We start from the raw sequence: 22,415 nt of genomic DNA, 5'->3' as shown, positions 1-22,415 counted from the left end.
TTGGGAGACAACCCACCTCCATATTCCCATGTTCGGCAATAATGTCTTATTTGGAAGTGTGGTAGAACCCAGGCATTCGGCCCCAGAAGCGTATACCAAATTCGTGTTATACTTCCAAATACCTTTCTTTAGAACCACATATTACCATGGTGAAAACAGTTCCTTTTGGGGTGGGACAGTTTTAAGGGGTATGTTAGGTTCGCATTCTACTTAAAATATACATCACTTGATCCCCACATTGTCATGATTGGTTAGTAAACCTATTCGGGGTGGTACTCTCGAATACCTTCCATTTGGACCCCATATAGTTATGATCAGCTAATATTACGATTTGGGAACTGGTTTAGGCGGTTGGGGCGGCCTCCCATTTTTTGGACCTCATTTTTAATGTCATATTCTTAGTCCTTTCTTTTGAGTCACATATTGGCATGATCGTCCAAAATGCCTACTTGGGGCGGTTTTAGATTTGCGGCAGTTTTCGGCTTGGGCCGTCCACCTAGATACTTGGGTCCAATTTTTCATATGATATTAGAACTCTACTCTCAAATACCTTTCATTTGAGTTCCATATTGTCCCAATCGGTCAATTTTTGATTTTAGACGGTGCTGTTGGGGTTAGAGTGTTTAAATTTGTTATAAAATTTTTAACTCATTGTCTCGCACCACACCAAAATGTCAAGGAATACTGAGCGAATCTCTTATTTTAGTGTGTCAGCATTCATTTTGTTGCTTGTGGTGTAACGGCAATATAAAACAAAGCGTGTAAAATCGTCCAGGGGCTCAAGAAATCAAATCGGGAGTTAGATTTATATGGGAGATATATCAGGTTATAAACCGATTTGGACCGTACTTGGCACAGTTGTTGGAAGTTATAACATAGAACATTTCATGCAAAATTTAAGCCAAATCGGATGAAAATTGCGGCTTCCAAGGACTCAAGAAATCAAATCGGCCGATCGGTTTATATGGTAGCTATATCAGGTTATAAACCGATTTGGACCGTACTTGGCACAGATGTTATGATTTCCAACAGACCATTTCATGCAAAGTTTCAGCCAAATCGGATGAAAATTGCGGCTTCAAGAAGTCAAATCGGGAGATCGGTTTATATGGGAGCTATATCCGGTTCATGACCGATTTGAACCGAACTTGGCACAGTAGTTGGAAGTCATAACAGAACACTCTGTGCAAAATTTCAGCCAAATCGGACAAAAATTGAGGTTTCCAAAGGCTCAAGAAATCAAATCGGGAGATCGGTTTATATCAGGTTTTTGACTGTTTTGGACCGCACTTGACACACTTGTCGGAAATCGTAACAGACAACACTATGTGCAAATTTTCAGCCAAATCGGACAAAAATTGCGGATTCCAGGGGCTGAAGAAGTCAAATCGGTAGATCGGTTTATATGGGAGCTATATCTAAATCTGAACCAATGTGGCCCATTTTCAATCCTCAACGACTTACGACAATATTAAGTGTCTGTTCAAAATTTTAAGCGGCTTGCTTTACGCGTGAGAATGTCGAGACAATCATGAATATATATACTTTATGGGGTCCTAGATCAATATTTGGAGGTGTTACAAATGGAATGATTAGATAAGTATACCCCCATGCTATGGTGGTGGGTATAAAAAGGAAGTTGTGGGAAATTGGTAAATTAGTAAACGAATTTAATTACGAAAACTAAGACAATTCAATGTTACTTGGAAAGTTGAAATAACACAATTTCGCTAACCATACTTAATATCCGATCACAATGAAATAATAGAGGAAATATAACATCCCCAAATACTTTGCTTCCCAGCCAAATTGAGTTGCTTTGATTGTCTAACAAACTCTTCTTATTTCCCTGGAGACCATTTGTTTGTTGAAGGACATGTTGCGCCTTTTAGACATAATCATCAGAGATTTGTTTAGATGTACAAGGGATGAATGTGTGTGTTTGGCATCACTTGAACAAAAGCTACAACTTGGTGTTATTTTTGAGTCAACTACAATACATTTGAATTTTTAGTTTTCTGCTACTTATTTGTTTACAAATGTATTTTAATCATTTAATTATTTACCCTTATGTTAGGCTGCCAACGACGGCGAGTGTGCCAACTAAGGATTATTGTTTGCCAAACAAATTGAAAAAGTTTGCCAACATAAGTGAGTTATTTACTGAGTGTCCTTAATGAGGATGTCGGAAAATAAGCTGTTACAGAGGGTTGAAGTGATCGGTTGGGAACAAAAACAATTTGTCAAAATTTATTTCTTGATTTTTTTACATTTTATTTCAACAGACAATATTTAAACAAATTTTTCAACATTTTGTTGCTAGAAAATGTTGCCAAAATTTAATTTCTATAGAACGTTTTGACAAATTTGTATTTCTTTAGAAAATTTGGCAAAATTTTATTTCTATAGAACATTATGTCAACATTTTTTTTTTTTTTGTTAGAAAAAGTTTTCAAAGTTTTATTTCGCATTTCAACTTTGAGAATTACCGCATTAGTGCGTATAAACTTTCAGAAAAAGCGCATTAGTCATTTATATATCAGGTTTCAATCTACCTTATCCACACCATTATTCTAATTCGAACGCTATTGTGTATTCTTCGAATGCCAGCGAATGGTGTAATGCTTTGGGGCATTGACAAGCATTGAGCAATTGAAAATTGAATGTACACGTCACGGATATGACGTCTTTCTGTTCGTAAAAAGTTACACGAAATCTGATTTCCTCCCAAATGGGCTGACTGAGTACGATTTGTGTAAGTGAATTCTATTTTATTTGTGTTAAGGCACAACATCAACACCGATGTTAAATCTATTTTTTAATTTTTTAATTTATTTTGTTTAAGAGAAATGTACTATGAGATATTCCTATACAAACAAATAGTTTTTTTAAAATGTGGATCCTAAAAGTAGGCAATATATTACACAAGTTATTTTTCAAAGCCATGACAACCGACTGTACGTACATGATTGATCTAATGGAGTGCTTCATCGGTAAGGGCTGTCGTCTCAGTGTACAACACACTGCTCCATCAACAACACCAAGTTATTTTTCAAACAACTTTTGAATCATGGTAGCTATTAGAGAACTGCAGCGAGTAGTCAAATTTTTATCTTCAGTATTATAGTAGCTGCCAGCTATAATACAACACATCACCTTTCGGTGTTGTAGCGGCGCCTCTGCTAATCCATTGGACACATTGCGGTAATGGCTTTATACCTTTTCAATAAATCCGCCAGTGTGTGTCCTGCATCATCTTTATAGATATAGAGTTCGGACATTCCCAAATAAATGTTGATATTCTTATGCTGGGGCCGTCAACATTAGGAAAACCGTTTTTCTCTTTCTTCTTTTTATACGCACCACCATAGGATAGAGGGTATATTCATTTAGTCATTCCCTTTGCAACACATAAAAATATCCTTTCCTGACCCTACAAAGTATATATATTTGAGATCGTCGAAAAATTCTAAGGCGATTAAACGATGTCCGTGTGTCTGTCCGTCCGTCTGTTGTAATTGTGTATTGAGCTGAAAAGACACAGATGCGTCTTTTTGCTGCACTCAGGTTAAGCTCTTGAACGGGTCAAATCGGACCATATTTGGATAAAGCTACCATATACTGATCTGCCGATTTAGGGTATTGAGCCCATAAAAGATGAATTTATTATCCGATTGGCTGAAATTGCAAACAGTGAGTTGTTTTAAGCCTCCCGACATATGTTCCAAATATGGTTCAGATCGGACTATATTTAGAGATAGCTGCCATATAGACAGATCTGCCGATTTAGGGTCTCAAGCCCATAAAAGCTGCATTTATTATCCGATTTCGCTGAAATTTAAAACAGTGATTTGCTTAAAGACTGCCAACATCAGACTCAAATATGATTTAGATCGGACTATATTTAGATATAGCTGCCATATAAACCGATCTACCGGTTTAAGGTCTGAAGCACATGAAAGCTGCATTTGTTACCCGATTTCGGTGAAATTTTATACATTGAGTCGTTTTAAGCCTCCCGACATTTGACTCAAATATGGCTCGAATCGGACTATATTTAGATAAAGCTGCCATATAGACCAATCTGCCGATTTAGGGTCTGAAACCCGTAAAAGGTTTATTTATTACCCGATTACGCTGAAATTTGAAATAGTGAATTTTTTAAGACCCCGACATCCGACCCAAATATGGTCTAAATCAAATTATATAGATACAGCTGCCATATAGACCGATTCTCCAATTTAGGGTCTTAATCCCATAAAAAATGGATTTATTGCCTGATTTCGCTGAAACTGTTACTTGTATATGAGATCTCGGGACCAGAATAAAATATGATCGAGACTAGCCCCTTTTTAAATATAACTATGGATATGGTAGTGGAGTTATAAACTAGGAGGATTAATATATCCATGGTGTTGGGTATCCAAAGTTCGGCACAGCCGAACTTAACACATTTTTACGTGTTTTTATACCCACCACCGCAGTATGGGAGTAGATTCATTTTGTCATTCCAATTGCAACACATCGAAATATTCTTGATCGTCCTAAAAATCTAAGACGATCTAGCCATGTCCGTCCGTCCGTCTGTCTGTCTGTTAAAATCACCCTACAGTCTTTAGATATTTTTGTTGTCCATAGGCAGGTTCAGTTCGAAGATGGGCTATATCGAAGTATATCGTGATATAGCTCCCATAAAGACCGATCTGTCGATTTAAGGTCTTAGGCCCATAAAAGCCACATTTATTATCCGAATATGCTGAAATTTGAGACAGTAAGTTGTGTTAGGCCACTCGATATCCTTCTTCAGCTGTCATATAGACCGATTTCTCTATTTTAGGTCTTGGGCCCATAAAAGGCGCATTTATTGCCCCATATCGCTGAAATTTAGGACACTGAGTTGAATTTTGAATTCGGCCCAGATTTGGATATAGCTGCTATATAGACCGATCTTTCGATTTAAAGTCCTGGCCCATAAAAGTCGCATTTATTATCCGATTTCGCTGAATGTTGACACAGTGACTTATGTGAAGCTTTTCGACATACGTATTTTATATGGTTCAGAGCGGTATATATTTGGATATAAATGCCAAAATGATGAACAGTGACTTGTATTTATTAGACCACTCAACGTCAGTGCCGAATTTGGTCTAAATTAGACCATATATCGGTATAGTTGCTATAGGTGCATAAATAATCTCTGTAGGAGTTGCATCTGACGGATCGTAATCGATCTAGGTCAATTTCTTCAGGCGCAAGGGATAGCGGTTGTTCTCCAGGCACCACATTCATCCGGTAGCTATTCACTGCATCTGCTACCGTGTCTGCATGAATGTTGTCTAGACCCGCTTAATCTAGAGGTTCTCTCTTGTACCGCCGAACCTCTCGCTATAGAGCATCCACAAGACGAAAATAATGATGGTCCCTGCGATAACAGCCCACAAGATATTGCTCACATGAGAACAGAGGAGACATCCCGTCGCAGTTCGAAGAGCCGTATTCTAAAAGATCTATATATTATTCCTCTGCGTGTCACATAGCTGACGAGACCACACTCGCGCTGCATAACTTACCACAGACCGTCACATGGCCTGGGCTGAATAAAGCCACGGCAAATGTTTGCGATGATGGCATGCCACGTGTTGGCGATATCCTCAAATAGTTTGAAATGCTGGACCTGTCGAATGCTTTCGATAGGTCCAGTGCCACGAAGAGCGTCCTTTCACATGGCCTGGGCTGAATGAAGCCACGGCAAATGTGTGCGATGATGGCATGCCAAGCAGTTGTTTTGCTATGTAGTCTTCGAAATCAATGCTGATGCTCGGGTAATGGAAATTCTTCAACGAGGCTCGGGCGTCTTGGCTACTGGTGAGAGAAGGGAGATCGGTTTGTGAGACTCGCCCTAACTCGGGTCCTTTCCAGGCTGCTCTGTGACACTCTGTCTATCTTTCAATCATCGGTTACTATAAGAGTGTTCAAAAACTGGTGGAGGAGAGTTGTAAGTTATTCGACTCGGGGCCCAACGCCTCTGGGTGGCTTGGCGCCACGGGGGACATTCGTAACTTTGGCTTCGGTGAATTGTGATGGCTGTCCATCGGCTCGGAGACCACGGATACGACGAATGGCTCTCCTCCTATCCCTGTCACACTCAGTATGTACAATAAATCACAGTTACGTCGCCAAATGTGACTGAGATTCCCTCTTCCGTCTAGCGGGGTATGAGAGTGACTTAAAAGTAGACCACAGCTTGCCTACACCGGAACTACAACTTGCCTACACCGGTACCACAGCTTGCCTACACAAACTCCGCTTATGCTCGTTGATTCAACTCGCTAATTCTGGGGTTCGTGGGATCCATGCAACGAATACCTTCACGCTCGTCTGCCAGTATCAACCTGCTGGTACAAAGCAAGCGGCTTCTACATTTATTATGTCTCGGAATTTTCTCTCGGCAACTAGCATGTTTAAGGAGGGTGTCAGTTCACTGAAGCGGCGATTGGTGTACTCTCTGAATCCAACCCAATCGGTCTTCTTCTGATTGATAAACGTCCGGTGCTCAAATCGGACCACAAATAAAGATTTGGCAGCCCGAACAATTTTTCGAAATACCGAGGTGGAGCGATGCAGCCGCTCCATGGCCGGTTACACCTCAACGATACCGACTGATGATGGACGCGGCTCTGGTAAACTGAACAGATCTATGGCCGGGGTTCTTTTCAATCCCGGCACGGACCAGAATCGTGCGGAGAAGGCACTTCGGGATGTGCCTCTCCCATGAAGAAAAAAAGGACGAACAAGTACATTCAGGTAGCAGCCGTTGCCGATGAAGGATTTCATCGGGTCAATCTTGTACGTGCAACCGGCTGCCATGGGATTCGAGGTAGCAGCTCAGGTGACCGCACGTGAGGTCAATGTCCACAATTGACATGGAGGACTAAGCAAGATTGGCCTGGACTTTGTCCAGGTAAAGCCGCTCAGAATCCCTACTTGGCTCCTCCATCCCCTACACCACTCTTAGCGGATAAGCAAAATGTTTGCCAATTTTTGCATTAATATTTTTTTTGCCTATTTTCAGGCGCGAACCATCTAATTGAACATATGATGTAATTTGAAATTCAAGGTATGTATCAACCTATAATTAAAAATAACAATTTTTTCTACTAGCAAAATTTACCTTTTACATCATTTATTTAATGAATTTTATTTGCTCATTTATTAGTCAAGTTGTTAGACCATACATGACTAAAACACTACAAAATTAACAATTCATTAAAGCTTTCTTAAAAATAAATCAGGAATTAAATACTACTCAAAAATAGTTAATCACATAAATTTAACTAATATTACCAAAAATAATTTATAGTACATATAATAAAAGTTACCATTAAAACTTCTCTTAAAAAATAAATAAGGAATTAAATACTACTCAAAAGTTACAATTAAGCAAATATACCTCCAATTCCTTATATTGAAATTAAATTCTCTTGTATTCTTGTTCCCCAAAAAATACCAAAATCTTTAACCTTTAACAACTTTAAATTCCCTGCAATTTTTTTCTTCCCTCTTTATCATCTGCTAACAACTTTGTGTTACCCCAACATTTTATGCGTTGCCACAAAACGTTTTCTATATACCCTTGGTACCCAACAGACAAATGCATACTTTTAGGCGCACAAATACAACCCTATATGCCAGTTAGATTATGCTTCGTCTGGATATCCACAACAAAATTTCTATGCTTGAGTGCAACTGTTAAAGAGAAAATGGAATACAGTAATGATAAAAAGTAGTTCATGCGTTTCACAAATGGTAGACTACGTACGTACATAAACTTGGCTTATTTTTTCTTGCCAATTTGTTTCTACTTCTTTTGCCGTTATCAATGTTTGTTATGCGAACAGAAAGAGATAGAACACGTTTTTATGTTTAAAGTTAAACAAAAAGTCTAGACGGCTTTGCCAAGGTCTATACCAAGGAGCATCGTAATGAGGGGATGATTTTCCGAAAAACAGTAAAGGAGAAATTAGTAAAAACATTTGTAAGTATTCACTTTAAAGTGTCACATGTTTTGCCACGCACATGTTCACATTTTCTTCCGAGGCATGTAATGGGTGGGGGGAGGCAAAATTTGCAAGTTGTGGTTTTTGTTTCAATTCAAAAGTCATATAAATTGAAAAGTAAAGGATGTGAAACTATCCACTAGCCGAACTCAGAAAAGATTTCCAATGTCATCAATCTTCCGCGCTTCTTCCCGCACATTGTCAGAATTTTGGTGTTCTCCTTGGCGTATGCCATCAGGTTAATTTTTAAAAGACTTCAAAGCTGGGGCTTTTCCATACATTCTGACATTATCCAGGCATGGGGTTTAGTCAATCAAATTTATTAAAAAAACTCTATGAGTTGATACAATTTAAATTCATTACTCATATTATAAAGTTGCACATACAAACACATGAGATAATACCCATTTACATGGGAATCATACAAAAAATGGGTAAATGTTTAAAAGTGCAATCCTCTTAAATTAATTGTATGGTCAAATAACACAAGACATGAAACTCTCGAATGCCAATAACCGAGACACGGAGTAGTTTTGTCGAGGAATGGGCGGGCAAACACATCAATAATTGCAGGGTTTCGACTGCTCTAATCACCACTTCCGTGTGGATAAAGAGAGGGTTGCATTCCTGTTTTTACTGCAGAAATATCCATACATTTGTAAATGTCGCTGTAATATTTGACCCTAGGCTCACCCAAAAATTATCCTTCGTTAAGCAAATGAAGTTGTTGTCGAGACCACATTGTTTATGGTAAATACAGGCGTTGATTGAATATTAAATGCCTGTGGCATACAAATTATACCATTCCCCGAGGGAAACTAAAAATCTGCCTGCCATGCGCTATGCAAGAGAGATGAGCTAAAAAAAATTTCGAACAAAAAAAAAAAAAAAAGAAAGGGAATGACCATACTCGTAAAAGTGGGATTTTATAATTTTGGTTTTGTTTTTTGTAAGGGAATAAGGCGCAAAACAGATTACCCATGGATTTCCGTTTTCTAATTTTTTATGTCATGTGTCAGCATTGATTGTTGGTTCGTGCGAAATCGATGCTTAGACAATAAAGTTTAATCTTGAAAGAAAGTTTACAAACAATCATACTTCCGACGGAGTTACAATTAAGCAATAAGCTGTACCATTATCCATATCAAAAAGTACAATCCTATGAGACCTTTTTCATACTCGGGTTCGAGCGGTGAAACTTAGAGCGACAATTTATATTAAAGAGTTTTATATAGTTTATATACATAGTAAGGACCCTTTCGCAAGGAAAAAGAAAACCTTTCCCGAAAAAATAATCTTTCCCAGAGAAACTTAAAACCTTTCCTAGGAACAAATAACTCTCTTAGGAGACGTGTCAAAGTAAAGGAGAACGTTCCCTTACCAAAGGAGACGAAAAAATCCTTCCTTCCTTTAGAACAAAAAAAGTTCTTTGATGAAGAAGCGAAGAATCTTTCCCAAAGCAATAATAAATCTTTTTTTCCTTTCCCTTAGGAAAAGTGGAGTTTTTCCAAATATATATATATATATATATATATATATATATATATATATATATATATATATATATATATATATATATATATATATATATATATATATATATATATATATATATATATATATATATATATATATATATATATATATATATATATATATATATATATATATATATATATATATATATATATATATATATATATATATATATATATATATATATATATATATATATATATATATATATATATATATATATATATATATATATATATATATATATATATATATATATATATATATATATATATATATATATATATATATATATATATATATATATTGGGTTGCCCAAAAAGTAATTGCGGATTTTTTAAAAGAAAGTAAATGCGTTTTTTATAAAAATTTGAATGAACTTTAATCAAATATACTTTTTACACTTTTTTTCTAAAGCAACCTAAAAGTAACAGCTGATAACTGACAGAAGAAAGAATGCAATTACAGAGTCACAAGCTGTCTGTCAAGGTCTGATAACTGCAGTATATACCCAATGCATGACGCGTTGCAGGTGTATCAGGGCAAGAGTTGCCTTTGCTGCCCTTTCCAAAATGTTGGATTTAAAGTTCAATTTACTCCCAGCAACTTTATTTCCTGCTGAAAAAAATAATTTTATCTTGCACGGACTTACACCAAGACCAATTTCGGTAGCCCACCTCGCTGTTGAACGTAGAGCTTCCGTAAGTATATCTCTTAGAGTGGTACGAAAATTTCCCCTAACCGCAATTGCCACGTCATCAGTATACGCGACCACTTTCAAACCTTTTTCTTCCAGAGACAATAATAACATATTGTTAATAGGTATATTTTTCAAAGTAGAGGAGACAGTACACCTCCTTGAGGAGTTCCTCTGCTGACCCATGTTTTTAGATCCACATATCCCACCTCTGCCGGACTGCATCTTGGCCTAGAGGCCTTAGATTGCATAATTCTATCCCGGATTTGTTCTAAGCTTTTCTAAGCTCGCCCTTATATTTTCTTAACTCAGCCTTATAGATGTCCCAATCGTATGGTGCTCTTGTGGCTTTCGCTCTGTTGAAGAGTTTTCTGTAGTCCTTCCTTAGAGCAACCAGCTGTGGGGTCCATCATAACGGTCGCTTTTTGGCTTGGCACTAGGAAATGCTGACACAAGCAAGTCATTCAGGGCCTTCGTGGTCCGCTTGACCACTATGTCTATATTCTGCGCAGATGCCCTTGAGTAATTTAAATCCCGGAATTCTTAGTCCACGAACCATTCCTCCCCACCCCCATGGTTCCTAGACAAGAACCACGTCAAATCCCACTGCCTTCAGGAGGACCTTTAGTGCCGCCGAAACGGCCTTACAGGATTCAGAACTTCTACTACTGTTGCCTCGTCTTTTGATACCGTCAGGAGTTTATCCCTTCAAGTTATAGATCCGGACCACAGTCAGGATTCAGAACTTCCACCACTGTTGCCTCGTCTTTTGATCCCGCCAGAAGTTCATCCTCACAAGATTCGTTAGATCTTGTGCTTGTGCTTCATGATGAGCTTCTGTACGCATCCAGGGCCAGGTGAGAAAGCAGTGGAACCACTCTTTCTAAGAACACTGGACACTTGTGGTGTGGACGATTCCTCCTTAGATGCTGCTGTCGACGTATTTTTGAGTTCCGTCCTTCCTCCCTGGCGCACACCTTGAGTCCAGTCCAACCGAATGTCCCACCTACACAGGGCATGATGGGTCCCGTTTCGATACCTTCCCCTCCTGTTTCGATTGCGGCAGGGAGATTTTCAGTGTCTTGCAATCCGCCAGACTTTAACGATATGGTCGATGTTCAGCAACAACTGCTGAGTTGTCTGATTCCCCAACAGTTGAATCCGCAGGATACAACTCCTTCAGACTTGTTGAGGTCTGCGAGACAGCTGGAGTTTATTACGAATACAGCATGTGTCCGGTCCCCATCAGCCTCGTCCAATCTACCAATCTTCCAGTCGGTTGTTGAAAGATTGGGATTGCATTTCCTTATTCTTCCAAGTATGGATTAAGGATCTGAGGGAATCCTTAGAATTACTTCCTTCTTGACTAAATCTAGTGGTGCACCTGGCCAGATCTCACCAATCTTTTTTAGCGCACAACGATACATTTCATTTGAGCGTTGATCCCCGAAGGCAATAAGTCTGTATCGGCCCCCTATACCAGCCTGCATCGTCACAAACTGGAGGAGACCCAGGAAATTCCGCAAGAACATCGGAGTATACTACAATTATTCCTAATGGCCCTTGCCACTAGGACAGCAGCCTTTTGGCTGACTGTGGTGAAGTTTCCGAAACTAGACGTGAAGTCTTAGGGGTAGCCTGTGCAACGAATCCCCGAGCCCAATTTAGGAAGTATCTCTCCATATTAGTGAGAGTCTTAGCATCATTCGCACCAAGCCTCTCAATAAACCTGTGAGCGATGCGCCTTACATTATTCCAACCTCTTAAAGAGCGTTTTGGTTTGCCGGGGAATGCCAATGGCCTAGTCATAGCTAAGATCAGAGATGGCCTGTCAGAAACAGTGACGTATATGACATACATTTCCGACGTATATTACATACGTCGAAAACGTCGTAAACCTAGCCAAAAAACTAGGTTTCTGACAGAAAAAAAATTCGAACGAAAATATGTCGAATTTTTGATCTGATTAACTAAAAATTTTGGCATAAGTAATTTTTTCCTCCTGAGACGAACAATATTGAAATTGGAAAAAAACGGTTCAGAATTAGAAAAAGCTACCGTAGGTTTACACGATTTTTACCAATATTGTTATAAAATGAATGACATCTGAGGTAGTGTCAAGTGAAATGGTAGATGGCGTGTTAAGTATGCTAATGTGAGGTAATGTCAAGTGAAATGGAAGATGGCGTGTTAAGTATTTTATTGAATAAGTAATGTTATTTTTAAGTATTGTTATTGAATAACATAATTAACACTCCATGTACCATTTCACTTGACACTTCCTCAGATGTCATGCATTTTTAACATATGTCGTTTACAACAGCTTTCAAAAAGCAAATTAAAACGGGAGAAGCAAATAATTTTGCAAAAGGATACAAAATAAGTGCAATTTCTAAATATAATTGATGAAAACTAATAATTTATTGATTTTTTGCTTCACAAAAAAATCCTTAAACGTTACTTTATAAATTGACTTGAAATTTGCGTATATTTCCAATTTATTGTGTGAAAAATGTAAATGCAAAAATTAAAAAAAAACTTAATATTTCTTTTATTGCGAAATTTTTTTACATATAAACTCTTCTATATACAACAAATAAGTGACAATAATATTTGTTAAAAATCAAACTTTTACACTGAGTTATTAAGGTTTATGACGTTTGCGACTTTTTCTACGTTTTATACAAGTATACGACGTTTGCGACTTTTACAACTTTTTGACAGTCGGAAACCTAAAAAATCGTCTTACGGACCATCTCTGGCTAAGATAGAATGGGTTCGGCATTGTCCTTAAGACTCGAACCAGGTGCCTTCGTCATCAGTTCCACCACCGCAGCTGTTGGGTCTTTGGAGTCCATTCTAAGCTTACTCCCGGGCGCTAGATTTGCAGCTCAACTGGGAACAGACGCAGATCATCAACCACCTAATGGATACCACTATCGTAGCTATCCTTGAGTGACTTAAATTTTTCTTCCAAACATAATGATCTATTACGAGTTGCAGAAGAACTCTTGCGGAGTGAAATAACAAAACGTCCGCTCCACTCAACCGTTCACACAAGAATCCATGTCAAAGAATATTGGTGTACATTTGCCAAGAGTGAGATGGATGATGCTTTTAAGATTGGAAAGTAAAAGGGACCCAATCAAAAAAAAATTTTTAATCTCCCTAACACAATTTTTATACCCTACACCACTACTGTGGTACAGGGTATTATAACTTAGTGAATTTGTTTCTAACACCCAAAAGGAAAAGAGATAGACCCATTGATAAGTATACCGATCGACTCAGAATTACTTTCTGACTATACGAAAAATCCGCAATTACTTTTTGGGCAACCCAATATTTCAAATTTACACGTTGCGAATATAAATGTCGTATACATTAACTATTAAAATAAAAACGTTCACACATTTAATTTTCAATGGCTTTGGAAAAATTCCCACATAAGTCGCATAGGAGTAAACACCATATTTTCCAAGAAGTTCCGTTACGCCATTTACACAATATTTTATAGACTGTTAAAAAAAAGAAAGTGTTGAGTATAGATGCGTTGTTTTATTTTCATTCTAATACTTACCATCAAAGGTGTACGTCTGTAATTAGTAGTATAAATCCTTTGCGTTAAAATATTCCATTACTGCATAAATTGTAAATCGCATTTCAATTTTAAAAATTCCTGCAAACAAAGTTAAATAAAAATCAGAATAATTTTTGTTTTTACACCCTCCACCACAGGATAGGGGGTATACTAATTTCGTCATTCTGTTTGTAACTACTCGAAATATTCGTATGAGACCCCATAAAGTATATATATTCTTGGTCGTAGCGACATTTTATGTCGATCTAGCCATGTCCGTCCGTCTGTCTGTCGAAAGCACGCTAACTTCCGAAGGAGTAAAGCTAGCCGCTTGAAATTTTGCACAAATACTTTTTATTAGTGTAGGTCGGTATTGTAAATGGGTTATATCGGTCCATGTTTTGATATAGCTGCCATATAAACCGATCTTGGGTCTTGACTTCTTGAGCCTCTGGAGGGCGCAATTCATATCCGATTTGACTGAAATTTTGCACATAGTGTTTTAGTATCACTTCTAACAACTGTGCTAAGTATGGTTCAAATCGGTCCATAACCTGGTATAGCTGTCATATAAACCGATCTTGGGTCTTGACTTCTTGAGCCTCTAGAGCGCGCAATTCTTATCCGATTTGAATGAAATCTTGCACATAGTGTTTTAGTATCACTCCTAACAACTGTGCAAAGTATGGTTCAAATCGGTTTATAACCTGGTATAGCTGTCATATAAACCGATCTTGGGTCTTGACTTCTTGAGCCTCTAGAGAGCGCAATTCATACCCGATTGGAATGAAATTTTGCACGACGTGTTTTGTTATGATATCCAACAATTGTGCTAAGTATGATTCAATTTGGTTCATAACCTGATATAGCTGCCATATAAACCGATCTGGGATCTTGACTTCTTGAGCCTCTAGCGGTCGCCTGATCCGATTTTGTACAACGGATCCTCTCATGACCATCAACATACGTGTTTATTATGGTCTGAATCGGTCTATAGCCCGATACAGCTCCCATATAAACCGATCTCTCTATTTTACTTCTTGAGCCCCCAAAGAGCGCAATTCTTATTCGAATTGGCTGACATTTTACACAGGTCTCAAACATATAATTGATATCGCTCTAATAGCAGAGCAAATCTTTTCTTATATCATTTTTTGCTTAAGAAGAGATGTCGGGAAAAGAACTCGACAAATGCGCTCCATGGTGGAGGGTATATAAGATTCGGCCCGGCCGAACTTAGCACGCTTTTACTTGTTTTTAATTGCTAATGCTTACCCAAATTTCAGGACTTTTCACGCTGTATGTTCGTCCTATTCTATTCGAAAGCGATGAGAACTAATTTCTGTATATCACTGCAGCATATTAAATTTCTTCCTGTAATTATATTCTGAGACATTATGTGAACATAAAGAAGAGATGGATATGATGACTCACCAAATTTTCCTTGGTAATTTTATTTCATATTTATTTGCATTTTTCTTTTCTCTTGCTCCCATCCACGATCTTTCTTGAAAATTGTGTACATCACACTGAGCGTTTGTACGTCACGGGAATGGTTTGCATGGTTTTCAGCTGTCACCTATTTGTGTGTGTGTGTCCCTGATGCCTATCTGTCTGCGACTCATGCGCGTCACGGGAATGGTTTGCATGGTTTTCAGCTGTTACCTATGTGTGTGTGTGTTGCCAACGCATTTTTGTCGGCACATGCGTATGATGCTTAACTGTACAGCAGAGGTAAATAGAGGAAAATGTAAAAGGCGGATTTTCCTTTTTAAATAAGAATTTGTGTCAGTAATAAGCCTTTAAAGATTTCTAATGGCATTTTCTTTAGAGTTTTTAACATGGATCTATTTTTCCTATACAAAGTCACAAATCAAACGTTCTTGTATTATGATATTCTAAGTTTTTAATCATGCGATTATTACTTAGATTCGAACCTGGGCACATGGAGCAACAGCGTGAGCTATTGCCGTTGTCTTAGCGTTCGAAGCCATCAATACAACTTCCAACAGATGATCAAAATCATGTGTGGTACGGAAGAAGTGTAATTTATCACGGACAGAATGTCTGCCATTACACAAAAATAAATGCATTGGAAAAACTACAGCTAATAAGCAGGGTTGTCGAGCTTGGTTAATGTCGTAATTGTATCATAGATGCGTTTGCGCAATTAATACAATTCAAATACAACATACCAACGCACGATCCTTGAAGCCATCACACCAAAGACGAAACGTGTCCCATAGTGGTTGGTGTGTGTTGCTATCTTTGGCTTTCCTTTTCTATTTGCATCTCCGATCATTGAGCTCGAAAGAGAAACAAACAAGAACTAATGTTATTGTTTTTAAAAATTGTTTTATTATTGAAAAATCCAACATTTCGAAAGCCATCGGTTTTCTTCATTAGGGAATTTCACTGAAATTTTTATACATTTATACATTAATATAAAAAAAAAAAAAAAAAAATTTTCAATAATTGCATTATTCTTAACAATTTCAAAAGACTTTCTTTATACAATGTAAATCTTATACTAAAGCTCTCTATCTCTCTACTGCCTATACTTATGTATCAAACTCCTATAAATCTGTGCACAGTGGTCTGTCTCCGCCTTAAAGTTTATCCGTTTGTCAGAAGGAGTGTTAATTATATGTAACATTTTTGACATATTGGGTTGCCCAAAAAGTAATTGCGGATTTTTCATATAGTCGGCGTTGACAAATTTTTTCACTGCTTGTGACTCTGTAATTGCATTCTTTCTTCTGTCAGTTATCAGCTGTTACTTTTAGCTTGCTTTAGAAAAAAAGTGTAAAAAAAGTATATTTGATTAAAGTTCATTCTAAGTTTTATTAAAAATGCATTTACTTTCTTTTAAATAATCCGCAATTACTTTTTGGGCAACCCAATATATCTACGTTTGTAATTGTTTTCTTGTGTCAAAATTTCTACGTCCTTAAGGTATGAAATGTGTCCTGTCATGCTGCAATGAGTGGCAAGTGCCGTCTTTTGTTCTATGGGTTTGCGAGACAGTTTTTGGTCCGATTTGTGGGCCGAAATTCGCTTTCGAATTCGAAAAAGCTTTGTGCATGTGGTGCCTACATATGCCATTGGACATGATTGGTTATTCTCGTCATATATATCCGAGTTTTTTAGGCGTTCCGAAAAGCCAAGGATGTAAGTTGTTGATTTGAATATCTTTGGCGATTTTTCCTTTTCCGTGTTGGAAGATTTTTCATTTACGTGTTTGATGAGACTGTTTATAGTGTTGTTTGGAAAACCGTTTAAGCTGAGGATTTGTCGCATTTTCTTCTCGTTCTCGTTGTAAAAAATGGTGTCTCTATAAAATTTGTTGCTGTATTAATCTTTATCCGTCGGGGATGTTTCGAGTGGAAATTAATTTACCGTATCCTGACACCGTATCCTTTTTGTACCGGTTTAGTTTTAGCTTGTTTTGCTGTCTATAAACCATGGTATCCAGATATGGTAATTTCTTCTCGCTCTCGTGTTCCATTGTTAACTGGATTTGTTTGTAGATATGGGGGCATAAATTATGGATTTTTCACCGGGTTATGACGAAAGGTGGTTTACATATATACCCGAGGTGGTGGGTAACCAAAATTCGGCCTGACCGATATTATCATTTTCGTCATAGAAGCAGTCTTAATTGAAAAACTAATTCGATCTATTAATTTCGTGATTGAAATCGATTTTTTTTTTCTGTGTACGTTGTAGACTGTCGCATTTTAAAACAGTTGCTATCATTTCATAGGCATCTACAGCAAAATAGCGGCAATCAATGATTATTATAAAAGACAAAATTTGTTGAAGGTTTGGAAAAAGCGGCATAATATTGAAGGGGAAATATATAGAAATGGAAAAAGTGCTCTCAATTTGTTTTCAAAACAACAGCATAAATTACTGCTGTTTCAGCAAACATTTCGGTCAGCTAAATCTGCTGTTTGGGGAAGTGGTAGACCCCCAGAAACTTGGTCCCGAAAGTAGATATCAATTTCGTGCTCTACACCCCGATACGTTCTGAGTTGATCTAGCCATGTCCGTCCGTCTGTCGAAATCTCGATAGCGGTCGAATGCGTAAAGCTAGCCGCTTGAAATTTTGCACAGATACTAACTATTGATGTAGATCGTTGGGGATTGCAAATGGGCCATATTGGTTTAGATTTAGATAAAAACCGAACTCCAGATTTGACTTCATGAGCCCCTGAAAGCCGCAATTTAATCCGATTTGTCTGAAATTTTGCATGTTGTGTTCTTTTAAGAATTTTAACAACTGTGGCAAGTACGGTCAAAATCGGTCAATAACCTGATATAGCTTCCATATAAACCGATTTCCCGATTTGACCCCCTGAAAGCCGCAATATAATCCGATTTGGGTGAAATTTTCCATGTAGTGTTCTTTTAAGATTTCCACCAACTGTGGCAAGTACGGTCCAAATCGGTCTATAACCTAATATAGCTCCCATATAAACCGGTCTCTTGATCATCTTTGTTCAGTACCTAGAAACTTTTAATTTTTCTTCTTTGACAGAAGTTCGGTATGTAAAATAAAATAATGGCCCTTAGTTTTAGCAGAATCCATGTTGGTGGGTTACCAAGATTCGGCCCGGCCAAACTAAGCACGCTTTTACTTGTTATATAACGGGTGATTTTTTAGCTATTTTCTTTTTGGCAACACTGGTTTAAACAGCTCATGCACGTTTTGTGTTTTGTTTCACTTCAATTGACGCATTGGAAGACAACATTGAAGCATTTATTCGTGAGATACCGACCGACACGTTGTAAGGAGTATGCCAAAATTGGATTAAGCAGATGGACCATTTGAGGCGCAGTCACGATCAACATTTGCATGAAATAATCTTCAAACATTAAATTATATGGATCGTACTATCGATTCAAATAAAGATTTCATGGCTTTTTCTGAATTTAATTTTTTTTTGAAAACTTTTCGTAAAGTTCTTAAAAAATCGCCCTTTATAAGATTTATTTTAAATTATGTACTTTTAGTTACTTTAAAGCATTCATATAAAATTTAGCCATCTTTAAGCTGTCCCTGTATGAACCATAATGTCCTTCACATCTAAAGCAAATTCTCTCCATAAATATACACAGACAAATATTACTCATGCGTAACGCTACGGTCTGATTACACATCGCAGACAGAGTTGCCAAATGTACAAAGTTACTTTTGCCCTCCGAAACATGTCACTTGGGATGCACACGAAAGTAAGGTCAAAATAAAGTCTTACTCACACATAACTGTATTCTATCCTCCTACTTTCTTCATGGCAGATTGTGGTGAGAAAACAACCCAGAGATGAATGTGTGGCAAAAATTTATGTTGCCTTTGTCAATGTGAATGTCAATGCACCGTTTTTTTCTTGCCGCAAAATGTCATTAATTGACTAATGAAAGTGGGATGGGGGGTACATTTTCATGTTTATTTATCAGCAAACGTTCACGTAATAAATAAACTTTGTTACACGAAACTCTGTGACAATTTTCCTTTGTTCTCCCCTCAATTTGAGGCAAGCGACAGTAAGGGAGCATAAGCGTTGAATCGGTATCTGATTTGATGCTGTTGCAGACAGACATCAGCAGCCTTGAGGGTAGGATAAGTGACAATTGAATGCTGTTATCTTTTGATGGTATCGCATGTGCTATCATTTGCTCAATGTTTCTTTCCTTTAGCTTTTGTTTATGTTTTTGTTCTTGCTTTCCATAATTATGCATTTAAATGAAGGAATTAGAATAGATTAACTGAAATGACACTGATAAAATTGGCATCAATCAGCTGTTGCTTGGATGACAGCAAGTAATGCTTTAACGAAAGGTGGTTGAAGCAAGTATAATATTTGCAATCTTTGACGAATATGCGATGGCTATACGAAAAAAAAATTATCTATAAAGTGTGATTTTTTAAGAACTATAGAAAATTTTTTTAATTAAAAAAAAACACATAAAATTCAGAAAAGTGCATGAACTTTTTATTCATAACATAATTTAATAATTTATATATATAATTTAATGTTCGAAGATTATTTCATGCAAATGTTTACCATGACTGCGCCTCAAATGGTTCATCCTCTTAGTCCAATTTTGGCATACTCTTTCCAACATTTCGGCCGGTTTCTCACGAAAAATGCTTCAATGTTGTCTTCCAATGCGTCAATTGAAGCTGGCTTGTCTGTATGGACATTAGCTTTAACATAGCCCCACAAAAAATAGTATGATCTAGGCGGTCAATTGACCGGTCCCGAACGTGAAATAAAATATTCACCGAAATCGCCTCTCAACAAGTCCATGTGCCACCGTCATTTTGAAACCACATGTCATGCAAGTCAAGCTCTTGCATTTTGGTTAAAAAAAAGTTGGATATCATCTCACAGTAGCGCTCACATTTCACGGTTAGGTTACGATTCGCATCATCTTTGAAGAAGTACGGTTCAATGATGCCACCAGTCCATAAACCGCTCCAAACTGTGACTTTTTCTGGATGCATAGTACGGCTCTTGCAATGCTTCTGGCTGATATTCGCTCCATCGACAATTCTGCTTATTTACGTACCCATTGAGCCAAAAATGAGCTTCGTCAACGGAATGGAAGAAGCGCGCGATGAACTTTCTGAACAGAGCACGCATGCGTTGTTAAATTATAGACCAAACTGAAGATGTTTGAGAGTGAAACAAAACACGAATCGTGCGTGAGCTGTTTAAACCAAAAAGATAATATAGTTAAAAAAATCACCCTTTATTAGTGATAATCGCTTCCATTTAAGATTGGAAATTTGTATGCAAAATCCTTTCTGCCAAACTTCGATAGAATCGGATAACAAATGAGCACTCTATTGCAATAATTTTCAAAATCGGACGTACATATATATGGGAGCTATATCTAAACCGCTAAACCGCTTTCGACCTAACTTCTTACATATTGTAATAATCGTTGTACGTGTAAGTGTCGTACATAACACAAAGGTTGCTACTATGTCAGTGTTTCACAGTTGAACACACATGTTTTTCGCGATTACTTTTTTGAAACAATATAAAGAACTCTATGATAACATAATACTTTTATTTATATGTTATCATAAATAAGGAGGAAATTTCCTACTGAATGAAAGTTTTTTTTATACCCTCCACCATAGGATGGGGTTATACTAATTTCGTCATTCCGTTGGTAACACCTCGAAATATTCTTCTAAGACCCCATGAAGTATATTTATTTTTGATCGCATGGAAGTTCTGAGTCGATCTAGCTATGTCCATCCGTCTGTCGAAAGCACGCTAACCTTCGAAGGAGTAAATCTAGGCGATTGAAATTTTGCACAAATACTTCTTATTTGTGTAGGTCGGTTGGGATTGTAAATGAGCCATATCAGTCCATGTTTTGATATAGCTGCCATATAAACCGATCTTGGGTTTTGACTTCTTGAGCGTCTAGAGGGCGCAATTCTTATCTGATTTGGCTGAAATTTTGCACATATCGTTTTCGTATGACTTCCAACAACAATGTCAAGTATGATCTAAATCAGTCTAACAATGTCAAGTGCGATTGTTATCTAGTTTGGCTGAAATTTTTCACATGTCGTTTTAACATGACTTCCAACTGGGGCCGAGTCTCGTCTAAATCAGTCTATAATAAAATACAGCCGCCATATAAATCGATCATCTAATTTGAGTTATTGGGTCTTAGACGGCTCAATTCTTATCCAATATGGCTGAAATTTTGTATATGTCCTTTGGGTATGACTTCCAACAACTGTGCCAAGTATGGCCTAAATCGGTACATAACCTGACAAAGCTGTCATATAATCCCATCTCCCAATTTGATTTTCTGAGCCTCTTGAAGGCGAAATTTGAATAATTTATTTTAATATGACATAGCTTGATAAGGCCATGCAAAGAACTTGATAATTGCGATCCATGGTGGAGGATATATAAGATTCGGCCCGGCCGAACTTAGCATGTTTTTAATTGTCTTGCTTCAGATTCTATTAAAATTAAAAATTCTTTTACAAAATCAATCGATTGAATTCTATTTTTATCCCTAATAGGTTGGGGGTTTCATTATTTTAAACCAAATTCCTTGATATTTTCTTCTGTGTGAATGTTTATGTTTCAATTTAATCTAAAAATTTTCCCATCTTACATTGTCTATTTTTTCGGCTTAATCCAAAAATCCTCTTTAATTCTTTAGGCCGTTCTAAACAGTTATGTCCACGACATGTTATTGTTCATCTGACTGGATGCCAAATTTTCTGTTTTTATTTTATTTCATCTGTATGCCCCAAAAAGTGTATGGCAACACATAGACAGTAGATGTCACTCCCTAACTTCCACTAAGGGATGTTTGTGATTAAAGCATCCACCCGCACATCAACGAATCAACAAACGAATGGAAAGTCCATGGCCAACAACAAAGAATTTCCTTTTTTTTTTTTGTTGCCCTACAATACGGAGAGTGTACTCGGTGTCCTGACGATACGCTCTTTCATCAAAAACCGGCAATGGCAGGTTTGTTTTCGTAGCCA

The 22,415-nt window shown here is 37.3% G+C and overlaps 1 protein-coding gene across 1 annotated transcript in view; it reads left to right on the top strand.

The window, feature by feature from the left end:
• Positions 1–22,415, top strand: part of LOC106084653 (uncharacterized) — a 145,536-nt gene that overhangs the window by 17,889 nt on the left and 105,232 nt on the right. Inside the window, exons 2-3 of the mRNA XM_059364477.1 lie at positions 7,073–7,117; positions 15,157–15,317. Of these exons, the coding sequence (XP_059220460.1) occupies positions 15,287–15,317 (31 nt within the window). The 5' untranslated portion in view covers positions 7,073–7,117; positions 15,157–15,286. The remainder of the gene's footprint in view (positions 1–7,072; positions 7,118–15,156; positions 15,318–22,415) is intronic.

This window comes from Stomoxys calcitrans, chromosome 1 (genome assembly GCF_963082655.1).
Source record: "Stomoxys calcitrans chromosome 1, idStoCalc2.1, whole genome shotgun sequence".
Classification (NCBI taxonomy): domain Eukaryota; kingdom Metazoa; phylum Arthropoda; class Insecta; order Diptera; family Muscidae; genus Stomoxys; species Stomoxys calcitrans.
The sequence above is the reverse complement of the archived record's forward strand: the minus strand, read 5'-3'. Positions and strand labels throughout refer to the sequence as shown.